At 39.4% G+C, this 21,699-nt stretch overlaps 1 protein-coding gene across 4 annotated transcripts in view; it reads right to left on the bottom strand.

The window, feature by feature from the left end:
* Positions 1–13,812: 13,812 nt before the first annotated feature.
* The window catches only part of LOC111875636 (WD repeat-containing protein 18), a 62,905-nt gene continuing 55,018 nt past the window's right edge, over positions 13,813–21,699 (bottom strand). For all 4 annotated transcript variants that reach the window (XM_023872058.2, XM_023872067.2, XM_023872048.2 and 1 more), the window contains exons 4-6: positions 21,028–21,658; positions 16,942–17,089; positions 13,813–15,429 (exon numbers count right to left, since the gene is read on the bottom strand). In XM_023872058.2, the coding sequence (XP_023727826.1) occupies positions 15,302–15,429; positions 16,942–17,089; positions 21,028–21,658 (907 nt within the window). In that variant the 3' untranslated portion in view covers positions 13,813–15,301. The remainder of the gene's footprint in view (positions 15,430–16,941; positions 17,090–21,027; positions 21,659–21,699) is intronic.

The following is a 21,699-nucleotide window of genomic DNA, read 5'->3' as shown; positions in this document are numbered from 1 at the left end:
TGTCAGTGAACACAACCTCCCACTAAGGTCCTGAAATTCTCGTGATTTTCCTCAGAAAAAATTGCCCTTACAAGTTTTCTTCATGTATCAGTGAACACAACCTCCCTCTAAAGCCTTGAGATTCTCGTGATTTTCCTCAGAGAGGATTACCAATATATAGGTTCTTCATGTGTCAGTGAACACAACTTTCCTCTAAGACCCTGATATTCTCGTGATTTTCCTCAGACAGAATTGCCAATATAAGCTTTCTTCATGTGTCATTGAAAACAACCTCCCTCTAAGGCCCTGGTATTCTCATAATTTTCTTCAGAGAGTATTACCAATGTACGCTTTCTTCATATGTCAGTGAACACAAGCTCCCTCTAAAGCCCTGATATTCTCGTGATTTTCCTCAGAGAGGATTACAAATACAGAGGTTCTTCATGTGTTAGTGAACACAACCTCTATCTAAGACACTCATATTCTCGTGATTTTCCTCAGAAAGGATTACCAAGATAGGGTTTCTTCATGTGTTAGTGAACACAACCTCCCACTAAGGCCCCGAGATTCTCGTGATTTTCCTCGCAAAGGATTACCAATATAAGTTTTCTTCATGTGTCAGTGAACATAACCTCCATTTAAAGCCCTGATATTGTCATGATTTTCCTCAGAGAATATTACAAATATAGGGTTTCTTTATGTGTGAGTGAAAAAAACCTCCCTTTAGGACCCCGAAATTCTCGTGATTTTCCTCAGAGAGGATTACCAATATAAACCATCTTCATGTGTCCGTGAACACAACCTCCCTCTAAGACCCCGAGATTCTCGTGATTTTCCTCAGAGAGTATTACCAATTTAGGCTTCCTTCATGTGTCAGTGAACACAACCTCCCTCTAGGAGCCTGATATTCTCGTGATTTTCCTCAGAGAGGATTACCAATATACGCTTTCTTCATGTGTCAGTGAACACAACCTCCCTCTAAGACCCTGATATTCTCGTGATTTTCCTCAGAAAGGATTACCAATATACGCTTTCTTCATGTGTCAGTGAACACAATCTCCCTCTAAGGCCCTGATATTCTCGTGATTTTCCTCAGAGAGGATTACAAATACAGAGGTCCTTCATGTGTTAGTGAACACAACCTCCATCTAAGACACATATATTCTCGTGATTTTCCTCAGAAAAGAGTATAAATATAGGGTTTCTTCATGTGTGAGTGAACACAACCTCCCTCTAAGGCCCTGATAATCTCGTTATTTTCCTCAGAGAGGATTACAAATACAGAGATCCTTCATGTGTTAGTGAACAGAACCTCCCTTTAGGAGCCCGAAATTCTCGTGATTTTCCTCAGAGAGGATTACAAATATAAGCTTTCCTCATGTGTCAGTGAACACAACCTCCCTTTAAGGCCCTGATATTCTCGTGATTTTCTTCAGACAAGATTACCAATATAAGCTTTTTTCATGTGTTAGTGAACACAGACTCCCTCATAAGTTCCGGGATTGTCGTGATTTTTCTCAGAGAGGATTACCAATATAGGATTTCTTCATGAGTCAATGAACACAATCTCCCTCTAAGACCCTGATATTCTCGTGATTTTCTTCAGAGAGTATTACCACTATACGCTTTCTTCATGTGTCAGTGAACACAACCTCCCTCTAAAGCCCTGATATTCTCGTGATTTTCCTCAGAGAGGATTACAAATATAGAGGTTCTTCATGTGTTAGTGAACACTACCTCCATCTAAGACACTCATATTCTCGTGATTTTCCTCAGAGAGGATTACCAATATTCGCTTTCTTCATGTGTCAGTGAACACAAACTCCCTCTAAAGCCCTGATATTCTCGTGATTTTTCTCAGAGAGGATTACCAATTTAAGCTTTTTTCATGTGTTAGTGAACACAACCTCCCTCTAAAGCCCTGATATTCTCGTGATTTTCCTCCGAGAGGTTTACAAATACAGAGGTTCTTCATGAGTTAGCGAACACAACCTCCATCTAAGACCCACATATTGTCGTGATTTTCCCCAGAAAGGATTACCAAGATAAGGTTTCTTCATGTGTCAGTGAACACAACCTCCTACTAAGGCACCGAGATTCTCGTGATTTTCCTCGCAGAGGATTACCAATATAAGTTTTCTTCATGTGTCAGTGAACATAACCTCCATCTAAAGCCCGATATTGTCGTGATTTTCCTCAGAGAAAATTACAAATACAGGGTTTCTTCATGTGTGAGTGAACAGAACCTCTCTTTATGACCCCGAAATTCTCGTGATTTTCCTCATGTGTCAGTCAACACAACCTCCCTTTAAGGCCCTGATATTCTCGTGATTTTCTTCAGACAGGATTACCAATATAAGCTTTTTTCATGTGTTAGTGAACACAGACTCCCTCATAAGTTCCGGGATTTTCGTGATTTTCCTCAGAGAGGATTACCAATATAAGCTTTCTCCATATGTCAGTGAACACAACCTCCCTCTGAGACCCTGATATTCTTGTGATTTTCCTCAGAGAGGATTACCAATATAAGCTTTCTTCATGTGTCAATGAACACAGTCTCCCTCTAAGGCCCTGATATTCTCGTGATTTTCCTCAGAGAGGATTACAAGTACAGAGGTTCTTCATGTGTTAGTGAACACAACCTCCCTCATAAGTTCCGAGATTCTCGTGATTTTCCTCAGAGAGGATTACAAATACAGAGGTTCTTCATGTGTTAGCGAGCACAACCTCCATCTAAGACACTAATATTCTCGGGATTGTCCTCAGAAAGGATTACCAAGTTAGGGTTTCTTCATGTGTGAGTGAACAGAACCTCCCTTTAGGACCCCGAAATTCACGTGATTTTCCTCAGAGAGCATTACCAATATAAGCTTTCTTCATGTGTCAGTGATCACAACCTCCCTTTAAGGCCCTGATATTCTCGTGATTTTCTTCAGACAGGATTACCAATATAAGCTTTTTTCATGTGTTTGTGAACATAAACTCCCTCATAAGTTCCGAGATTCTCGTGATTTACCTCAGAGAGGATTACCAATATAAAGTTTTCTTCATGTGTCAGTGAACACAACCTCCCTCATAAGTTCCGAGATTCTCGTGATTTTCCTCAGAGAGGATTACAAATACAGAGTTTCTTCATGTGTTAGTGAACACTACCTCCATCTAAGACACTCATATTCTCGTGATTTTCCTCAGAAAAGAGTATAAATATAGGGTTTCTTCATGTGTGAGTTAACAGAACCTCCCTCTAAGGCCCTGATGTTCTCGTGATTTTTCTCAGAGAGGATTACCAATATAAGCTTTCTTCATGTGTCTGTGAACACAACCTCCCTCTAAGGCCCTGATATTCTCGTGATTCTTCTCAGAAAGGATTACCAGTATAAGCTTTCTTCATGTGTCAGTGAACACAACCTCCCTCTAAAGCCCTGATATTCTCGTGATTTTTCTCAGAGAGGATTACCAATATAAGCTTTCTTCATGTGTCTGTGAACACAACCTCCCTCTAAGGCCTGATATTCTCGTAATTTTTCTCAGAGAGGATTACCTATATAAGCATCTTCATGTGTTAGTGAACACAACTTCCCTCATAAGTTCCGAGATTCTCGTGATTTTCCTCAGAGAGGATTAGTAATATACGCTTTCTTCATGTGTCAGTGAACACAACCTCCCTCTAAAGCCCTGATATTCTCATGATTTTCCTCAGAGAGGATTACCAATATAAACTTTCTTCATGTGTCAGTGAACACAACCTCCCACTAATACCCCGAGATTCTCGTGATTTTCCTCAGAGAGGATTAGTAATATACGCTTTCTTCATGTGTCAGTGAACACAACCTCCCTCTAAGGCCCTGATACTCTCGTGATTTTCTTCAGACAGGATTACCAATATAAGCTTTTTTCTTGTGTTAGTGAACACAAACTCCCTCATAAGTTCCAAGATTCTCGTGATTTTCCTCAGAGAGGATTACCAATATACGCTTTCTTCATGTGTCCGTGAACACAACCTCCCTCTAGGACCCTTATATTCTCGTGATTTTCCTCAGATAGAATTGTCAATATAAGCTTTCTTCATGTGTCATTGAACACAACCTCCCTCTAAGGCCCCGAGATGCTCGTGATTTTCCTCAGAAATAGCTGCCAGTATGAAATTTCATCTAATGTGAGACAAATAACTTCATTATAGTTGTACATTTAGGTTACAACTTTGCATCAAATCGCGTTTGTGTTTAGGGAGACGTAAGTCTAGTTATGAAGTAACTAGAAGAAGAATCAAATTAGCGAATAATGCATATTTCCCGTTACTATCAGTTTTTAGATTAGAGGATATACACCGAGCGATTAAAACAAAAATATGTAAAACAATGATGAGACCCGTGCTTCATTATGGATGTGAGTGTTGGACGCTAAACAAGAAAGAGGAATCAGTAATCAATTCATTCGAGAGGAAAATCCTGAGACGGATTTATGGACCAATAAAAGAGAATGGGATATGGAGAATTAGATATTATAAAGAGTTATACAAATTATATAAGGAGCCAGAAATCTCAGTGACGATAAAGCTTAAAAATTGCAATGGGCTGGGCATGTACAGAGAATGGATAAGGAGCGTATCCCAAAGAAAATATTATACAGTACAATAGGTAGTAGGAGACGTGCAGGGAAACCAAGAACTAGATGGATTGATGCGGTGGAAGAAGATGCAATGAAGTTAATGGGTGTAGGGAAGTGGAAGAGATGAGTGCAGGATAGAGAGGAATGGAGGGGCTTGATAAGGGAGGCCAAGGCCCGACATCGGGCTGTTGCGCCAGATGAGAAGAAGTCTAATTCTTTACTATATTAATAGGAAATAGGAATTGTGTACTTTCATATTAAAATATTTTACTCTATTGTGTTAGGTTACAAGTTACATTACTGTTAAGATTAGTTGGGTACTGAACAGGCGCAGTGATTCACCTAACAGCATTCCGACATGACCCCAAAAGTCTAGAGTACCAACAGAAAATGAAGCTCCATCTTCAGTTCCACATACTAGACTTACCAATATTAAGGCATTCATAGCAGAAATCGATATAAACACATTTACTTGCGTTACCAGACATCTAACGAGACGAAGTTCTGCAGCCAAATTCAGAATTATCAGGTAAACTGTGTTTGTGGTATTCAGGTTGGTAGTGTGTGGTTCGCGAGTGTTATTTCGTGTGATAAGTGTTCGCCGTGTGCTTATTAAAGTGAATACAGATGTGTGTGTGTGATTACAACGGCTCTCTGAGTGTTTGTGATAGTGTTGTGACACTTCCAATGGAGACAGCGTCCACCAGGTGCAGACTTGGAACCAGCAACCACGCAAGGCAGGAGGAGCAGCGCTCAAACCGTAAAGTTGAAACCAAAACAGTGCCGTTTCGGAACCTTGAGCGGTTGAGGGCCCATCCGCAGGAGGATGGGGATGGGTACTCGCAGTGAATAAAGGTCCCATTGCACGCACGGTATTATCGTGGTCCAGTCCGGCCCCAGGCTGGTCACGATAACATAGTACCGTGACACGGTTCTCTGGATTTGCTGCGGTAGCCGCCATGACTCAGGGCTTAGGTTAAGGTCGAGTTGGACACCCTGTGGAAATTATATTTTTTTTTATTTTAGTTTGTAAGTTGGTTGTCCTCCCGCCCTCCCCGTTAGGTGCCCATGATAGGATTTCTGGTTAGGCTGCGTGAAGTTAGGCTTCGTGTCGGTTTAGGAGGGTTTAGTTTTAAGTATTTCTGTGTGTTTTTTTATGCCACAGGGTGAAACTTGACAGGGTTCGGTCGGCACAACAATGAAATCAATGCGAGAGAGTGAGGGATAAAAAGAACTTTGACAGTCTCTCTCTGTGAATAACTCGCATTGGAGGGACGAAGATCCAATAAAGCAAAACTTAATTTTGCTTTCATCCCTCTTTCAATTCAATGTTGAAAGATAAGGAACTGGATCTGTAAGCACCAGGTACATATAAAACAGACATTAACATTTATGATGACATGTAATGTTTCTTTGGGTGCATATTCTATTTTATGACATATTATATTTGTGTGTATTGTGCTGCATATTCAATTTGATGACATGTTATATCTGTGTGTATTATGCTGTGTATTCAATTTGATGACATATTATGTTTCTTTGTGTGTATTGTCCTGTGTATTCAAATTATAAAATGTTAAAATGAGGAAACGCATAAGGTGAGTCAATGAAATGTGCTCCAGCCTCTGCATAAAAGAAGACATCGCTTGTCATCATGAAAAAGTGGGCAAGGTAAGTGAAAACTGCCGTAACTTCAGCAACGGAGAAGACAGCGCTTGTCATCACAATGAAACGCATCAGGTGGGTCGATAATGTAAGGATATTACATTGTTACTTCTCGAGAAATACTTGAATTTGTGACGATTATATTTCACGTGTCAGTAAAAATCGCCGAATGTTGTTGGGTTTTGCGACAAAAACTTAACTGCCATAAAAAACAACTTCTGTTTAGAAAAAAAATATGTTGTATTCCGTTTAAATCGAATACACTAACGTTGGTAAGTTCTGTAAATAGCCGCTAGGCTGTGCTACACAGGATAAGATTTCATTTTACGATGACGAATTCTTTCCATGCGCCGGAACGTCTCCCATTTGACCGTGTTCTTGTGTTTTCATTTTGTGTTAAAAGGGACCTTTCTCGAACACGATAAATATGAGTTGATTTTTCGAGAGAAGTCGTGGATATGTTTTTTTTTTTTTGCGAGTGCTCAAGACTTGAATGAAAACGGTAAGTTTTGCTTCCTTATGTCGTTTGTTTTTATTTCTGCACCAAACGGCGTACATTTATCTTTCAGTTTAATTGTGTTGTCCATTTTAACGAGGATAATTGCAGTGAACAAATTTTACATTCAATTGTACGCTTCCACGAAAGAAGATATTAAAATTTACAGCATATTGGCTGAAGAATTTTGTATTTAAAAGAAGATGTGTTACAGAAGAGATGGCAAGAGTACCAACAGCAGAGGTAAGCCTGTGTGTCCATTATATTAATGCAATATCCGTTTGCTGGTGTTCATACTGAAGTTTTTTTTTTTTTTGTTTCTTTTGTTTCAGGTCCCCGCTCATATCCTGTGCCTCACCGTGGCGAGCGGGTGAAACAAAGAACGGTGCATCTCCGAAACTGAAAACATTGTTACAGCAATTCGCAATCTTTCTTGACAATTCCTACATGCCTGTTAGTTTCTTCGTGTTTGTCTGTCGGTCTTTTAATTTTCATTGTGCTGATTTTTAAGAATTTGGTAATTTAAATCATTTTTAGCTACGCAACTACCAGTTTATACTCAGCTCAGTTCAATTCAGTATGAACGCAAATACATTATACATACATATACAGCGTGTCCCAGAATAATGTACCTGCACGTCTTCTGTCTGGGCACTAATGGCCGACATTTTGGACATCTCCAGTAAGAATGACCTGCTTGCATTTCCGTACTATAATTTCCGCTTGTTATTATCGTTTCTTGATATTCATGTGGGCGAAACAATCGTTTTTAGGGGCGTAGCTCACCTTAGAAGATTCTGCCAGATTGCATCTTGTTATCATTCCTTTGGATTTCGCAAAATTTTTTACAGAACAGAGTTATCATATATAGTGACTAGATAACAATTTTTATCAGGTCAACATTAAACATGCTATTTTGCTTATGCGTGACGTCAGTCTGCTGTAAATATAACGCCCCCCCAAAAGATTTTCCAAGGGGAGGGACAGGCAAAATATTTGCTCACAAACACGTTTAAACCGTTTAAGAATGCTTTTGCTAACTTAAAAGATGTTGGTATATTGGCAATTTCCTTTCTTTATTCAGTCTTGATTATTTAAAAAATCACCCTGGGGGGCTGCAAATGCTTAGTTTTTCTCCCCTCTGCCAGCTTAAATGGCTGTAAATTGACAAGATTATAAAGTTCAGGGCGATAACAGGAATTGGGCTAAGAATTTTGATGGTGCTCAATTAAATACTTTTATCGTTTTAATGCTAGTGATTTTCTCGAAATGACGTCTTACTTGCAAACGTTATATAATATGTTGCGTGTAAGTTTATTAATTCTTGTGACCTTTATGCAGTAACTCATTTTCTCATCTGAGTACTTGATGTAAACATTGCAAAATATGTTCAAGTGTATCAGTAATGAGGGGCTTAAAATCAACTTACGTAGACGGAACCGTACACAGTCACACTAATATATGAACATGGATAAAATCTCATCAAAATCTGTCAGAGAACCCCAGTTACACGTAAATGCTGATGCATGCAGTAACACGCCCCTTAAAAATTAAGAAACTAGACCAGAATAAAACAAAAAGTTGATAAAATTTTGTATTGGTCTGTGAAACGCAGTTTGGTTAACATAGGCAGGGCAGTGTGATATTGCAGACTTACAGATGGACATGATGAAACTAACAGGTAGAGTGAACGCACTAAAGGGGTGTGATTATCATTCAGTGCTTATTGCACTACATTCTGCGGTATATGTCAAATGCTAATTTTTGTCGGTGTCCGTTTGAAAAATGTTATAGTGAATGTCCAAAATATACTGAAACAAAGAATACTGTAACAGTGTATACCATTAACATGAAATCATATGCTTCATTTCAAGTCAGTTTTTTTCAGACCACACAGTTAATAATTTGAAATTATGGGGAATGCATCGTTCTTTGGCTAAACAGGATAAATGCTAAATTTAATTGCTTCCTGGTAAATATATTCATAGTACATGGCCATCGCTATTAAGTATTCAGTTGTTCAAGAAGTTCTCTCTTTATAGAACCTGCAAGATCCTCATTCATCACCAAATCTCCACATTACATTCTACAAGTCCAGGAATATTAAAATAATTCTTGCATGAAACATGTCACGTGTGCAGTGATGGTGACTCAATGGCCTTCTACTTACATGACAGGCCCACTTTGTAACATTTCATGCTATGGCGAAGCCAGATTGTTAAGTAAACATAGATTTGGGTAAAAAGGGTAAACTTATCCCTGTGCTTAAGTAATTAAGCACTAAGCAATGAAGATGTATGGGGGAGTGGATGTATGGATCCACGTTTTTTTGACCTTGGCACTTGTTGGAGATGAGTGGTCAGTTTCACGCCTTGGCTGCTTTACCCCTGGGGAAAGAGTGCCCAGTACCCATTGGATAGGAGGCTAGGTGGACCCCAGATGACACAGAAAAGTTAAAATTCTTGCCCCACTGGGACTCGAACTCTGATTCCTTGGTTGTTCAGCCCTTAGCCAGTTGCTATACCAACTGTGCTATCCTGGCTCTATACGCAGAATTGGGTTCCATTTTCAAATTATAACCCTGCAATATCGTCTGGGTGTTTTAACAACCCCTTCGTGCATGAAATGCTTTTGACCCTGGATGCCTCAGTATAAAGGTATATATGCCTTGAATTTCATAAAATTCTGGGAATTGAGTGGCTGAGCATCTGCTGGCTTCTAAAGAATGAGCAAGCTCCACAGAGTTAGTTACTTGGTCTCTTCCATAGCTACGTATTCAAACTGCACTGTATCATCATTACCACCATCATTGATGTTGCCTGCTGCTGATGCAGCAGCTGTTATTACTACTACTACTACTACTACTACTACTATTGTTGTTCTGGTTGTTGTTATAATTAAAGAGCCAGGATGCCTCAGTCGGTATAGTGACAAGCTACTGGCTGGATGACCAGTGCTTAATTCACAGCAGGGACAAAATTTTTCTCTACTCCAGCGCCCAGACTGACCCTGGAGTCCACTCAGCCTCCTATCCAGTTGGTACCAGGGGCTCTTTCCCAGGGATAAAGCAGCTGGGGCATGGAGATGATCACTTGCTTCCACCAAGTGCCAAAGTCGAGCATGGTGGAGCTATACCTCCACTCCCTCATATATTTTCATGGCACAGTGCTTAATCAGGTAAGCACAGGGACAACTTTACCTTTATTTTACACATGATTCAACTGGTTTGAAAACACTCCAAACATTTAATTTCCTTTAAAGTACCTCTGTCTTGTCTGCTGCCACTGATTCCACTAAGCGGTGGGTTGGCTGCACCATAGCTCAAGTGGTTAGCTCCTGGCTTCCCACTGTGGCGGCCCGGGTCGGTCAAGTGGGATTTATGGTGGACAAAGTGGCGCTGGGGCAGGTTTTCTCCAAGTACTTTTTGTTTCCCCTACCAATCTTCATTCCACCAATTGCTCCACAGTCACTCACCTATCATGGTACAATTGGCCAGAAGTACTGCAGTACAAGGGACTTAGTCCCACCCCACAAGCAATAAAAAAAAAGATGGTGGGTTTATTGATAAAAAGCCTCCAACTATGTTTGCCTACCCACAGTATCTAACCTTGCACCTCTGTCCATACTGTTCTTCTGTTTGTATTAATATCAGCCACTTGGGTAAGCCACCTCCATCTGGTCTCCTGAGATTGTAGTCTAGTTTCCATTAAGTGGTTAGATGATGCATGAGAAACCTTCAAATATACCTGCACTCCAACAGTTTTTCATCTTGAGTCCACAAGTTTCTCCTACTTGTTATATCATCTATCACTCATATGGGTAAGCCATCTTGATTTGAGTTGTCCTTTAGATCTTTTGTCTTTTAACATATAATTCCAAATCCCTATCATGCAATCTGATTACATCCACTGTTTCAATATGCCCCAATCACTGTAAGTTTTCATCCATGAAATGCCAATTTCTATCCTTGTGTTTCTGCAGAGCTTTCTCTGCTACTTCTTTGTTTACAAATTTAACATACATCTCCTGCAAACTTCTTTCTGTGTATTCAGGTGGTAGGGAAGTCCTGTTGTATACTATCTCCAGCCCTAATCAGCCAATTCAATTTTGTTGGAGAAATTGTTGCTTTTATAAATCATTTGCCACAGACGAGGTGCAATGGAACAAGACAAACTGAATCACCAGTCCAAGTGGAGCCCCTTAAAATCATTTATTCCTCTATACAGGTCTCTAATATTCTTGTTCTTGCTGTTTGTCAATTTTGTCTTCCAGATATTCCCTCACTTTATTCCTGAAATGCCTGCTGGCTTCATGTCTTATATTGTTCAGATGGATTGGATTTCTTCTCTCATTTCCTTTAGATTTCCATCTTGGCTTCCTTGGTTTTTATGTTTGTCTTTAGTTGCTTTACATTTGTGTCCACCTTTGCCTGCTTCGCGTCTTTCCTGGCCGTCATTTCCTCTCGGTCAGTTTCTAGTTTGGCCATCATTTGCTGCATGTGATCTCGGTCGGCATCTGCTTTTCCTTGGTTAGCTTTCATCATTTCTTCTCGAACAGCTTCCCTATGGGCGTATATTTTGGTTTCCATCCTTGCCAGCAAATCCAAATCTTCTTGTTTGGTTTTTGTAAATGCTTCAATTCTGGCCAGCAACAGTTCCATCATCTACAATTACTTTATTAAGACCTTCACAACACAACTATATCAAGGTCAGTGCCTAGTTTGGCTCTGCTACATGTTTCGGCTATTAAAAGCCAACATCAGGCAAATACATGGCTAACATATATACACCACTGAACTGCAGTACTAATAAAATTGGATACAATAAATTCTTCGAGTAATGCTTTACATCATCGAGTCAGTTGTTGGTTTTTGTGATTTTGTAGTGTTCCCATGGACAAATTGGAGTATTCTATATTTGGTGTATATATAATAAACTGTTTTGGAGGCTTGCGATGTAGATGTAGTACTTATCATAGCCTCTCTCAGTACTTGTTAGCGGCCCATAAACTTCTTACAGTATGCAAACATCTCTCAAATTCTACATCTAATCAACCATTTCCAGATAGACCACAACTATAATATTCCCCTCCCACAACTTAACATGGGGGAATATGAGAGTCCAAGTTCAGTGAAAATATATATAGTCAAGATATTAATACTGTACACATATTCATCAAAAGTTTTCGAAAAACGTCAGTTAGATGTAAATAATCACTCTTAAGGCAAGTCAGGGTGGGTTGGGCACTTTCAGATTCAATTCAAATTCGATATTGAAGAAGAGGAGATTAATTTGATTTGTTTCATTTTGGTCCGTCACACTAACAGTTACAATTATAAAAGACAAGTCCATCCAATGTGACTATTTCAGTTTTCTCACTTGATGATTCACTAGCCTTACATGTTTCGATCCATTTGGATCATCTTCAGGGACACCAAACACTTTTTAGGAACCACTATCACAACAGTTATCATATCAAATACACATATTTCTATAACCAGAAAGGCTGCTGTGACTAATAGATGGAACATTGTGTACTTGGACATTACATGTGTATTTGATATGATAACTGTTGTGATAGTGGTTCCTAAAAAGTGTTTGGTGTCCCTGAAGATGATCCAAATGGATCGAAACATGTAAGGCTAGTGAATCATCAAGTGAGAAAACTGAAATAGTCACACTGGACGGACTTGTCTTTTATAATTGTAAGAGGAGATTAAATTTTATTTATAATTTAGTGACGTCCATTATCATTTTCAGAACAATACACACTGAAGCAGCAACAAAAGCTTTATTTTAATACTTCAATTTACCACATTAATTCGTTACACAAGTGTCCAAAGAAACCACGCATAGGATTTGTTGGACACGATGAATGAACATAACTTTCTACAGAAAATGGAATAAACGTAGAGTCAGTTTCAACGTAAACAGAGTTGTACTGTGTTCCAGTTGCACTCTTGTAATATCAGTCGACTTACAGAAAGATGCTTGGTCACGATGTAGGCATGATTTGCACACAAGCGTTTCTTCTGCTTTCAATCGCAGCAGGACTCACGATACCAATCCTGACACAGTAGCATTCTAACCAGTCTTTCAAAAGGATTTGTAATTTGTGCCTTAACAGTAACCCCCACAATTTTTGTAATATCCATTGCCATTTTCAAACGCAAAAACACCTCCATCACATTTACTGCTGCCTGCTGTCAATGAGAGTTTCTTCTTTTTAAATTGACCTTTTTGCTAGATATTTCTCAACACTGAATATAGTTTGAATGCAGTTTCTTTGCATGAATTTGAAACCGACTCTTCTTAGATCTAACAAAGTCAACCTATACAACAAGGCTTCTGTTGTGATCATCGCAGTATTTTGCTGCTTTTCTGGCTGAAGAATTTTGTGGAAGAACAAACTCCTACATGGCAGTAGAAAGTTCCATTCTGCCAGAACTACACTCCCCGATGTCATGAGCGATTGCTACCTCGGACAACATTCCTCTAGTACTTTTCATAATTCTAGATCCTGGGATCTGAAACATTAAAGCAGTAATTTCTGTGCGAATCCTTAGGGAAAATAAATATAGTGCCAACAATTGTGATAGAAATCAGATGCTTTCTCTGACTTCAATTTTTCATTAAATGGACTCAAAAACCACATGCCCCAGAAATGAAAAGATACTCACTAATATTTTCAAGCGTTATGAAACTTTAATCTCAACCAGAAGACCTCTGTCTGTCTAAGTAAGTAGCTTTACATGCGGAGTTACAGACATGCACTTCAATTGGGGTACACGGGACAGGCCCACAAGTGGTGTGCAGCAGTGCCTGAAACTACCTGCCCAATAAGCTGAGCAGGTATTTATTCGCGCCAAATTTACTACACTATGTGGCCGCGCCATAGCTCAAGCAGTTAGTCGCTGGCTTCCCACCGGGGTGGCCCAGGTTCTATCCCGGGTGTGGTCAAGTGTGATTTGTGGTGCTGGGGCGGGATTTCTCAGAGAACTTCCGTTTCCCCTGTCAATCTTCATTCCACCAAATTCTCCATCATCATAATCACCTGGGGCGGGTACAATAGTCCAATCAGTGGCCACTATGCCGAGTGGATCCACTTGGACTCCACCCCCCATTAAGCGAATTTAATTACTACGCTATTTAGTTGGCAACATTGATTTTTACTCTGCAGTCCATAACCGCACTGTGTCAGCATACAAATGAACTGATACAGTTTAGGTGGTTTAGTGTTATTAGGAGAGTGAGTTGTCCTTTCTTACAATCTTTGGCTCATTACAAAGCAGGTTTTCTACTTGTCATACAAACATTTTGTCCTTCTTTATATCATACTCCATATGTAGTTTGAATGGAACAGAACTTAATTTGCACAGTCACAACAATTTCAAATTAGGCAGATGAAGAATGAACATGACATAGAATCCTTTCATTCTGAAAAACACACAGTTACAATCATCACCAAACACCAAACTTTAAACATGAGGAAAAGTAATACAGTTTAATTACTGCCCCGTGTAGGGGGTATGTGTGACTAATATTGTGAGTTCTAGAATCAACTGATTGGATTTACTGGATGACATTATTACAATTACATTTGATTACAACAGTTCACACATTTAACTCCTTCTGGATAACAAATCTCTCACTGTTGACTGGATCATGGGTGTCCAGCCTCTAGTGCTCTCTTGTCCTCCATAATTAAGTAATTTCGTAACTAATGAATCCAGTAATGAATGACTCCTATAATGAATGAATTTGTCTCGCAAACTCTCCTGTTACAAACTTTCGCAAACCATGTCAAAGCCACCTCCTTTAACAGTACATTTATTTTGTTCTCCCGTTACTGTGCTTTGGACGGTTTGTTGCCTAGGGATCGATGTGAATGCATTCCTTATTCAGTCGTATTCGTTGCTGTGGAAACGTGTTACAACAATTTGCCATCCAGCAGCAGTGCCTTCCACGTTGCCATGGGAAGGTGCTCAGTGAAGCCCCATTCAACAGACGGGTAGATTGCCGCTATCAGGCCTTATGTCACAATATGAAGAGTTAAGTCTTCAGCATGGATCTGTATGACTCTATTTGGTGCAGGAGGCAATTTTATTCCAGTTACAGTATTCTGGCAAGGTACAAGAATATATCTGGGAATCAGAAAATTAAGAGTTAAGTTGTGTTACTGGCAATATTCCCCAGAAAGTTAATTTCTGAAAAGAAAATTTACCAATATAAATCATATAGTGAGTGCTGTCTCCTGGGATGTGTCACCATGTTGTCTGGTACAAGTTTGCTAATGTTTTGGAGGAATGTATTATATCTATCTTCTTGCTCAAAGAGTAAGATAAGAAATCAATCGGCAAGAATACCATCCTGCTTGTTTGGCTTACATTTTGACCCTTAAGACTGGGGGTGGTACATTCCTCTGAAATGTCAGAGAACTTCTACCAGACAGTTAGGTGTTCTATTTTAATGCATACATATTCAATTTCAGAATTAAATGATTTAATCTGCAAGTGTGATATCCAGTCCTTTAACACAGCATTAACAACACTGTTTAACTCTGCAAATCAGCCTTTATTTTGCTCTTTGTAGACAAAGAATGACCATACTGTATTATCATAGGCTTCTTCCTCAAGATGTATCCATTGATCAATTCTAATGCTTCTGTAGCTTTCTCAACACCTGTAATGGAAGATATGTATAATATATATATATATATATTATAAAAATCTGTTCATATTTTAATCCTAACTATGTAAAAAACATGTATACTGTGCATTAACAAGGAGGACGAGAAACATTCACAAATTTTTAATGTTATTTAAGAGTTGATATGATATTTTGCAGGTGAACCTCAAATCTAACTTTACCAGTGTCACAGTGTTCTCACACTGATACCTATGAAAAGTATTATGTTCTTGGATGCAATCATTATGTCCCAGAACACAACTCTTGGAATTTTACAAGGTTTCTACAAAATGGCTCTTCATACGAAATAATGGTATTAACTTCTGAGAAAAATAAAAATTTAATTAAGATCTGTAACTTTCATCTGGAATATTTATCAGTGAACAAAGGTAAAGGTAAAGTCATCACTGTGCTTAATCAATCAAGCACTACAACATGAAGGCATATGGGGTGATGGATGTATAGATCCACGTATTCTTGACGTCAGCACTACTTCGAGGTGTGGTCAGCTTTATACTTGGGCCGCTTTATGCCCAAATAAGAGGCACTGTACAGCAAAAGTAAAGCTATCCCTGTACCAGGCCGTGAAGGCCCATAGGGTCGTGAGATGCTGAGGGTCCCACATTATCTAGACAATCAGCTCAAAGATGGCAGTAAGGATGTCAAGGTTACATGCCGACCGCACTTTACTCCCCAGGAAAATTATTTAATTAATTCCTGGTACTCATTTCTGTTAAGAGGCAGAGTGAACCCCAGGGCCATACTGCAGCTGGAAGGATTAGGTCAACTGAAAAAATCCAATGACTTCATCAGGACGTGAACCCATGACCTTCTGGCTTGTAGCATAGCCCCTCAAACAACTACGCTACTGCATGCCCCAAGGCCTTGTAGAGTGCTGAACAGAATATAAGCAAAAATGTGTTATAGCTGTATACAGCACAGATCAGTCGTTAAATTGACTGGCTAGAGGCTGGAGAGCTGTGATTAAAATCCTGGCAGGGAAGTGGGAACCATCCAGCCTTCTACCCAGTGAACACTGGGGACTCTTTCCCCAGGTGTGAAACTGATCACTCATGTCTCTCCAGTGAAGAGTTATAGTGTGTCAGTTAGCTTCACCAGCAGCACATTAAATGCACTGAATGAACAAGTATATTAATTACTGGGGTTTTGGGCTTTTTCCATCATCCAGAATTCTAAGTAATAGAGGACACTCATCTATTACCTAGAGTGTCCTCTATTACCTAGAATTCTGGAAGACAGAAGAAGTCCAAAACCCCAGTAATTTTGTGTCATCCGCCATCATCAGAACCCTTTAGAATCTACAAGGATATTAATGTGGGATGCAATCCCACAAAGAAATGGACGTGAAAACCTAAGTATACCTTCCTATACTAGGCAAGTGACATTACAAATATTCTCATGGAGTGGCATCTTAAAAATTGTATTTTTTCCCCTAAAAGTGTAACCCATCATAATTCATCACACTAATATATATATTTTACATACTTGGAAAAGTAATGAAAGCTTGCCCCTTCATTCGACCGGTCATAAGTCTGTAAATTATTCTCCGTTGACCTCGATCATCCATATGTCCGAATACAGACACCAAGTCGGCCTCCTTGACCCTATTGGACAGATTCTTCACAAACAGAACCTGTAAATATGTTTTATAACATAAAATTTACACTCATTTTGAAGATTGATAGAAAATGTGGTGTGGCTCCAGATGTGATTTTCATAAAAGACATTCACTGTTACCTTGTAAAAACACCTAAAAGCTAAAAATATTACAGTGTATACAACTTCTGTGAAATTAAAATGTTGGTGAAGAAGAAGAGTGCCAAGATTCTTACTGATATTCTGTAAATTATAAATGCAAATCTTAAAAGTGATGTGAGCTAGAACAGATCAGTCAGTAAAGTGACCAGCTACAGGCTAGATTTTTGGTGTTAAATTTCTTACACAAGCAGGAATTTTACTCTTTTCCACTAGTTCATTCAAACCAGGTCTGGGGTACACTCAGTCTTCTTTAGAACTGAGAGCTGTTTCCAAGGGCATGATCTACTTTTGCAGTAAAATCATACTATTACCGCAGCATTGGGTGCAATCATTTCTACAGCAGAATTTCAATTTGATTAGGTTCAGAACTGAATCTGTTGCACAGTGGTGCCCATCCACTGCCTATGAAATTTGGTGGCAAGCTATATCATTAGCATATCTGCATATCATGCATTAAACACTGCTTTAAGTCAATTATGAACATGTTAATGGTGCACAACTTTGAGGTTATATCCAATGAAATGAATATAGAGAGAATCTTTCCTCAAGTTTTGCACAAAAATAACATAACATAACAATAAAAGTAGTAATTCATTCATGGGATTAGAAAACTGTGCAACAGGAAGTGACAGGGTGTGCTGTTATTAAATGTTGGAAGTATCCTTCCTCATACACTTTCCTGCTGTAAGTTTTCAGTAAAGTGATCTAACAGGAGAGAACATGAAAGAAGAGGAGAGTATGGTGACTAAGCAGTGGCATTACAGTGAATTCACAAGTGGACAAAAGTGCTCCAAATATTGATAAATGTTACAACTGATGTCTGAAGCTGGATCAAAGATTGATTCAGTATTGCAAGCAATTTTGGATCATATAAAAGTATATATTTCAGTCAAACACAAGACTGATTGCAAAATAATTACAAGGGAACGAAAAGTCAGATGTTTAAGGTATTCCGATTTGCCATCAACAGACATTTGTATGTGGAGAAGAAGCTTTATAGGTGAAAATTTTGTAAATATATTGTCACGTGTTGGGTATGTCATGCGACAAATAACTTCATGTGGGTCTCGGATTTAGTGAATCTTTATTGGACACTCACTCTTACACACCTTACAATTATTATCACTTGCAGTATCACTTGACTTCTGGCCCAATACTCTAGTACTCAACTTCCGTTCGAGGCCAGGTCCTTTATATAAGGCACACGCGGACTCAACAGAGGACACCCCTTGCCAAGGTTTGATCTCACATGTTCGGTAATCCATTGCTTCGGGAACGCTCCTTATAGATACACCAGTAATGGGTTTCATCTCATCTGTTGTTAATCAACAATTCATTGCTATAATTTGTCGCTGCACTAACTCCCCAATTTCCACGTATTCGTTGCCATGGAGTGTCCATTCCGATTGTAGCGGATGTCGCGGCGATGGATGTAAGATAACGCGTCACAATACTAAGAAATTACAGTTTCATGAAACAACAAGGACCAAATTATTCTCCATACACAAATGGAGTAGCTGGTTGAGGTACTATGCTACAAGCTGGGAGGTCACGGGTTCAAGTCCCGATGAAGTCACTGGATTTTTCTTCAACTGACCTAATCCTTCCGGCCACACTATGGCCCTGGGGTCGACTCAGCCTCTAACAGAAATGAGTACCAGGAACACAGTACACAGATATAAAAGAGAATAAAAATATGATACATGGTTAATTGTTAAAAGTGTAAATATTTGGGCCGATGCATTAATGTTTAAGAAATAACTCCTGGGAGGCACTGAGAATACACTGCCCGGGAAAATATTTGAACCTAAGATGAATGATACGAGTATCTTAGGATATTGGCCGCACCACAGCTCAAGCAGTTAATCGCTGGCTTCCCACCGCAGCGGCCCGGGTTCGATCCCGGGTCTGGTCAAGTGGGATTTGTGGTGGGCAAAGTGGTGCTAGAGCAGGTTTTCTCTGAGTACTTCGGTTTCCCCTGCCAATCTTCATTCCACCAGTTGCTCCACAATCACCCTCACCTATCATCTGGGGCTGGTACAATAGGCCAGAAGTGGCCACAGTACAAGGGACTTAGTCCCATCCCACTAGCAATAAAAAAAATCTTAGGATATTACACAATTTATACAAGTTATTGGATATTAGTTTAACAGTGAAATCTAGGAGGCTGAAATTGGCTGCGGATATAAGAAATTCTGAAGGCAAAAATCCTTAAAAATATTGGTTGGGAAAATGTCTTCAAATCCGGCAATTTGGAAGACCATGAAAGAAATGGCAGGATGACACTGTGAGGTCAGGAAGTAGATGGAACTGTTGCTAAACTGTACCCACTTATGGGCTTTGGTGTTAATGGTTTTGAAAGACTGAGTTCAATGACGATAAAGTTAGTGCAGTCAGAGTTGTCAGTATAACTCTGCTGTCACGTGATCAGATTGTCAGGCAACTAGATCAATAGCTTACCATAACAGCCAATGAGAGAACAGTTATGTTCAACGGGGAAAGTAATGAAATAAAGTTGATGAGTTGCCTTTTTGATAATACTGGCATTTGTCAGAATACAGGGCAAAATCATGACACACAGATAGATAATAGATTCCCTGAAAATGTGGCACAGTTCAAATGTTTGAGAATGATAGCAACCCATCAATCAACATTTGATTTGGGAAGAAATTAAGAAAAGCCTGAACTCAAATAATGCTGGTTACCATTCAGTCCAGGATATTTTGTCTTGTCTTCTGTCAAAAAAAATAAAAAATTAGAATACGTAGAACTATTAATTTGGCTGTGGTTTTGTATGGGTGTGAAATTTTGTCTCTGATATTAAGGAAGAAACATAGGCTGAGGGTGTTTGAGAAGGATGCTGAAGAGAATATTTGGACCGAAGGGAGATGAAGTGATATGAGGTGGAGAAAACTGCATAATGAGGAGCTTCATAACAGTCTTCACCAAGTACAATTAGAATAATCAAGTCAAGGAAGATGAGATGGTGAGAGTACATAGCAAGCACAGTGAGATGAGAAATGCATATAGGATTTTGATGGAAAGGCTAGTAGGAAACGGACCACTAGGATGACAAACACAGGTGGGAGGACCATACTAAGGTGAATCTCAAAGAGATAGGATGAGGTTATATGGACTGGATTGAACTGGCTCAGGATAGGGACCAGTGGAGGGCTCTTGTGAACACAGTAAGGAACCTTCAGGTTCCATAAAATATGGGTACATTCTTGATCAGCTGCGCAACTGGCATCTTCTCAAGGACAACTCAGCTCTATAGAGTTCTCATTGTCCTCGAGAGATTGGAGAAACAACATGCTAGGGTCAAATCCAGCTGATATGCCATGTATAATGCTGCTCAGTCAGCAAATAACTAAGCTAGTAAGTAAAAGGTAAAGTTGTCCTTGTGTTTAACTAATTAAGCACTACGCCATAAAGGTGTATAGGGGAATGGATGTATTGCTCCATATTTTCTTGACCTCAGCACTAGTTGGAGGTGAGTGGTCAGCTTCACGCCCCAACCGCATTACCCCCGGTACCCACTGATAGCAGGCTGGGTGGGCCCCAGAGCTAGTCTGGACAACGTGGAGAACAGAAAATTCTTGATCCTACTGGGACTCGAACTCTGACTCCTTGGCCTTCCAGCCCATAGCCAATCGTTATACCGACTATGCTATCCTGGCTCCCTCAACTAGTAAGCAAATAAATAAATTAAATAAACAAAGTATAAAAAATACATACTTCTTCAAGAAGGAGTTTCATTTCTACCCCATTTCTATCCCAGTTTATATACACACAACAATTCTGAAACATTACCTCAGATGCAGATCCTTTATCATAATTCTGAAATTTGGGAAGCAATTTAATATCTTCAATACTCAATTTGTTCCTCTGAATATCTTCTCTACAAAGCGTCTCAATTTCAGAATCTTCCATGTCTGAGACAACAAATGGCTGTCCATTACAGCCACTGCTACTATGGGAGGCACTTCTGATAGAGACTGGAAGTGGAGAAACATGACTAACTGGCACAATTTTTTTCTCTTTGATGGTGTACAAAGTTTCAGGTTTACAAGAGTATACTTGAGATGGTTTGGTTGTTGCTTTGGAAGGTCGTTTTGTACTAGGCATGTCCTTTAAATCCCACAAACGTCTTTCACCATATGATAACAGCTTTGTGGATGTGGATTGCTTAGATGTACATTTTGAGGCTGAAGCACTTTGATGTTCCTTTGACTTTCGTTTTTGTCGATTCTTCTTGGCAAGGTGACCAAACAGCTGTTGTTCAATATCTTTGAGGTTGTTGATAGGGTGATCCAGTGGTCTTATGTCTTTGTTGCTTCCAGATGGTTGACATGATAAAGCAAACTGTAGGAGTCTAGTGTGTTCACTATTTGGTTTTACTGACAGACCAAGTTCCTGCTCATGTCGGCTTATGCTTGAGCCACTGAAACCAATAAAACGAATTCTCAATGGGTGAATTGTAGA

Source organism: Cryptotermes secundus, unplaced genomic scaffold, assembly GCF_002891405.2.
Source record: "Cryptotermes secundus unplaced genomic scaffold, Csec_1.0 scaffold1150, whole genome shotgun sequence".
NCBI classification, from domain to species: Eukaryota; Metazoa; Arthropoda; class Insecta; order Blattodea; family Kalotermitidae; genus Cryptotermes; species Cryptotermes secundus.
Note: the sequence above shows the minus strand (reverse complement) of the source record. Positions and strands in the feature narration are given on the sequence as shown.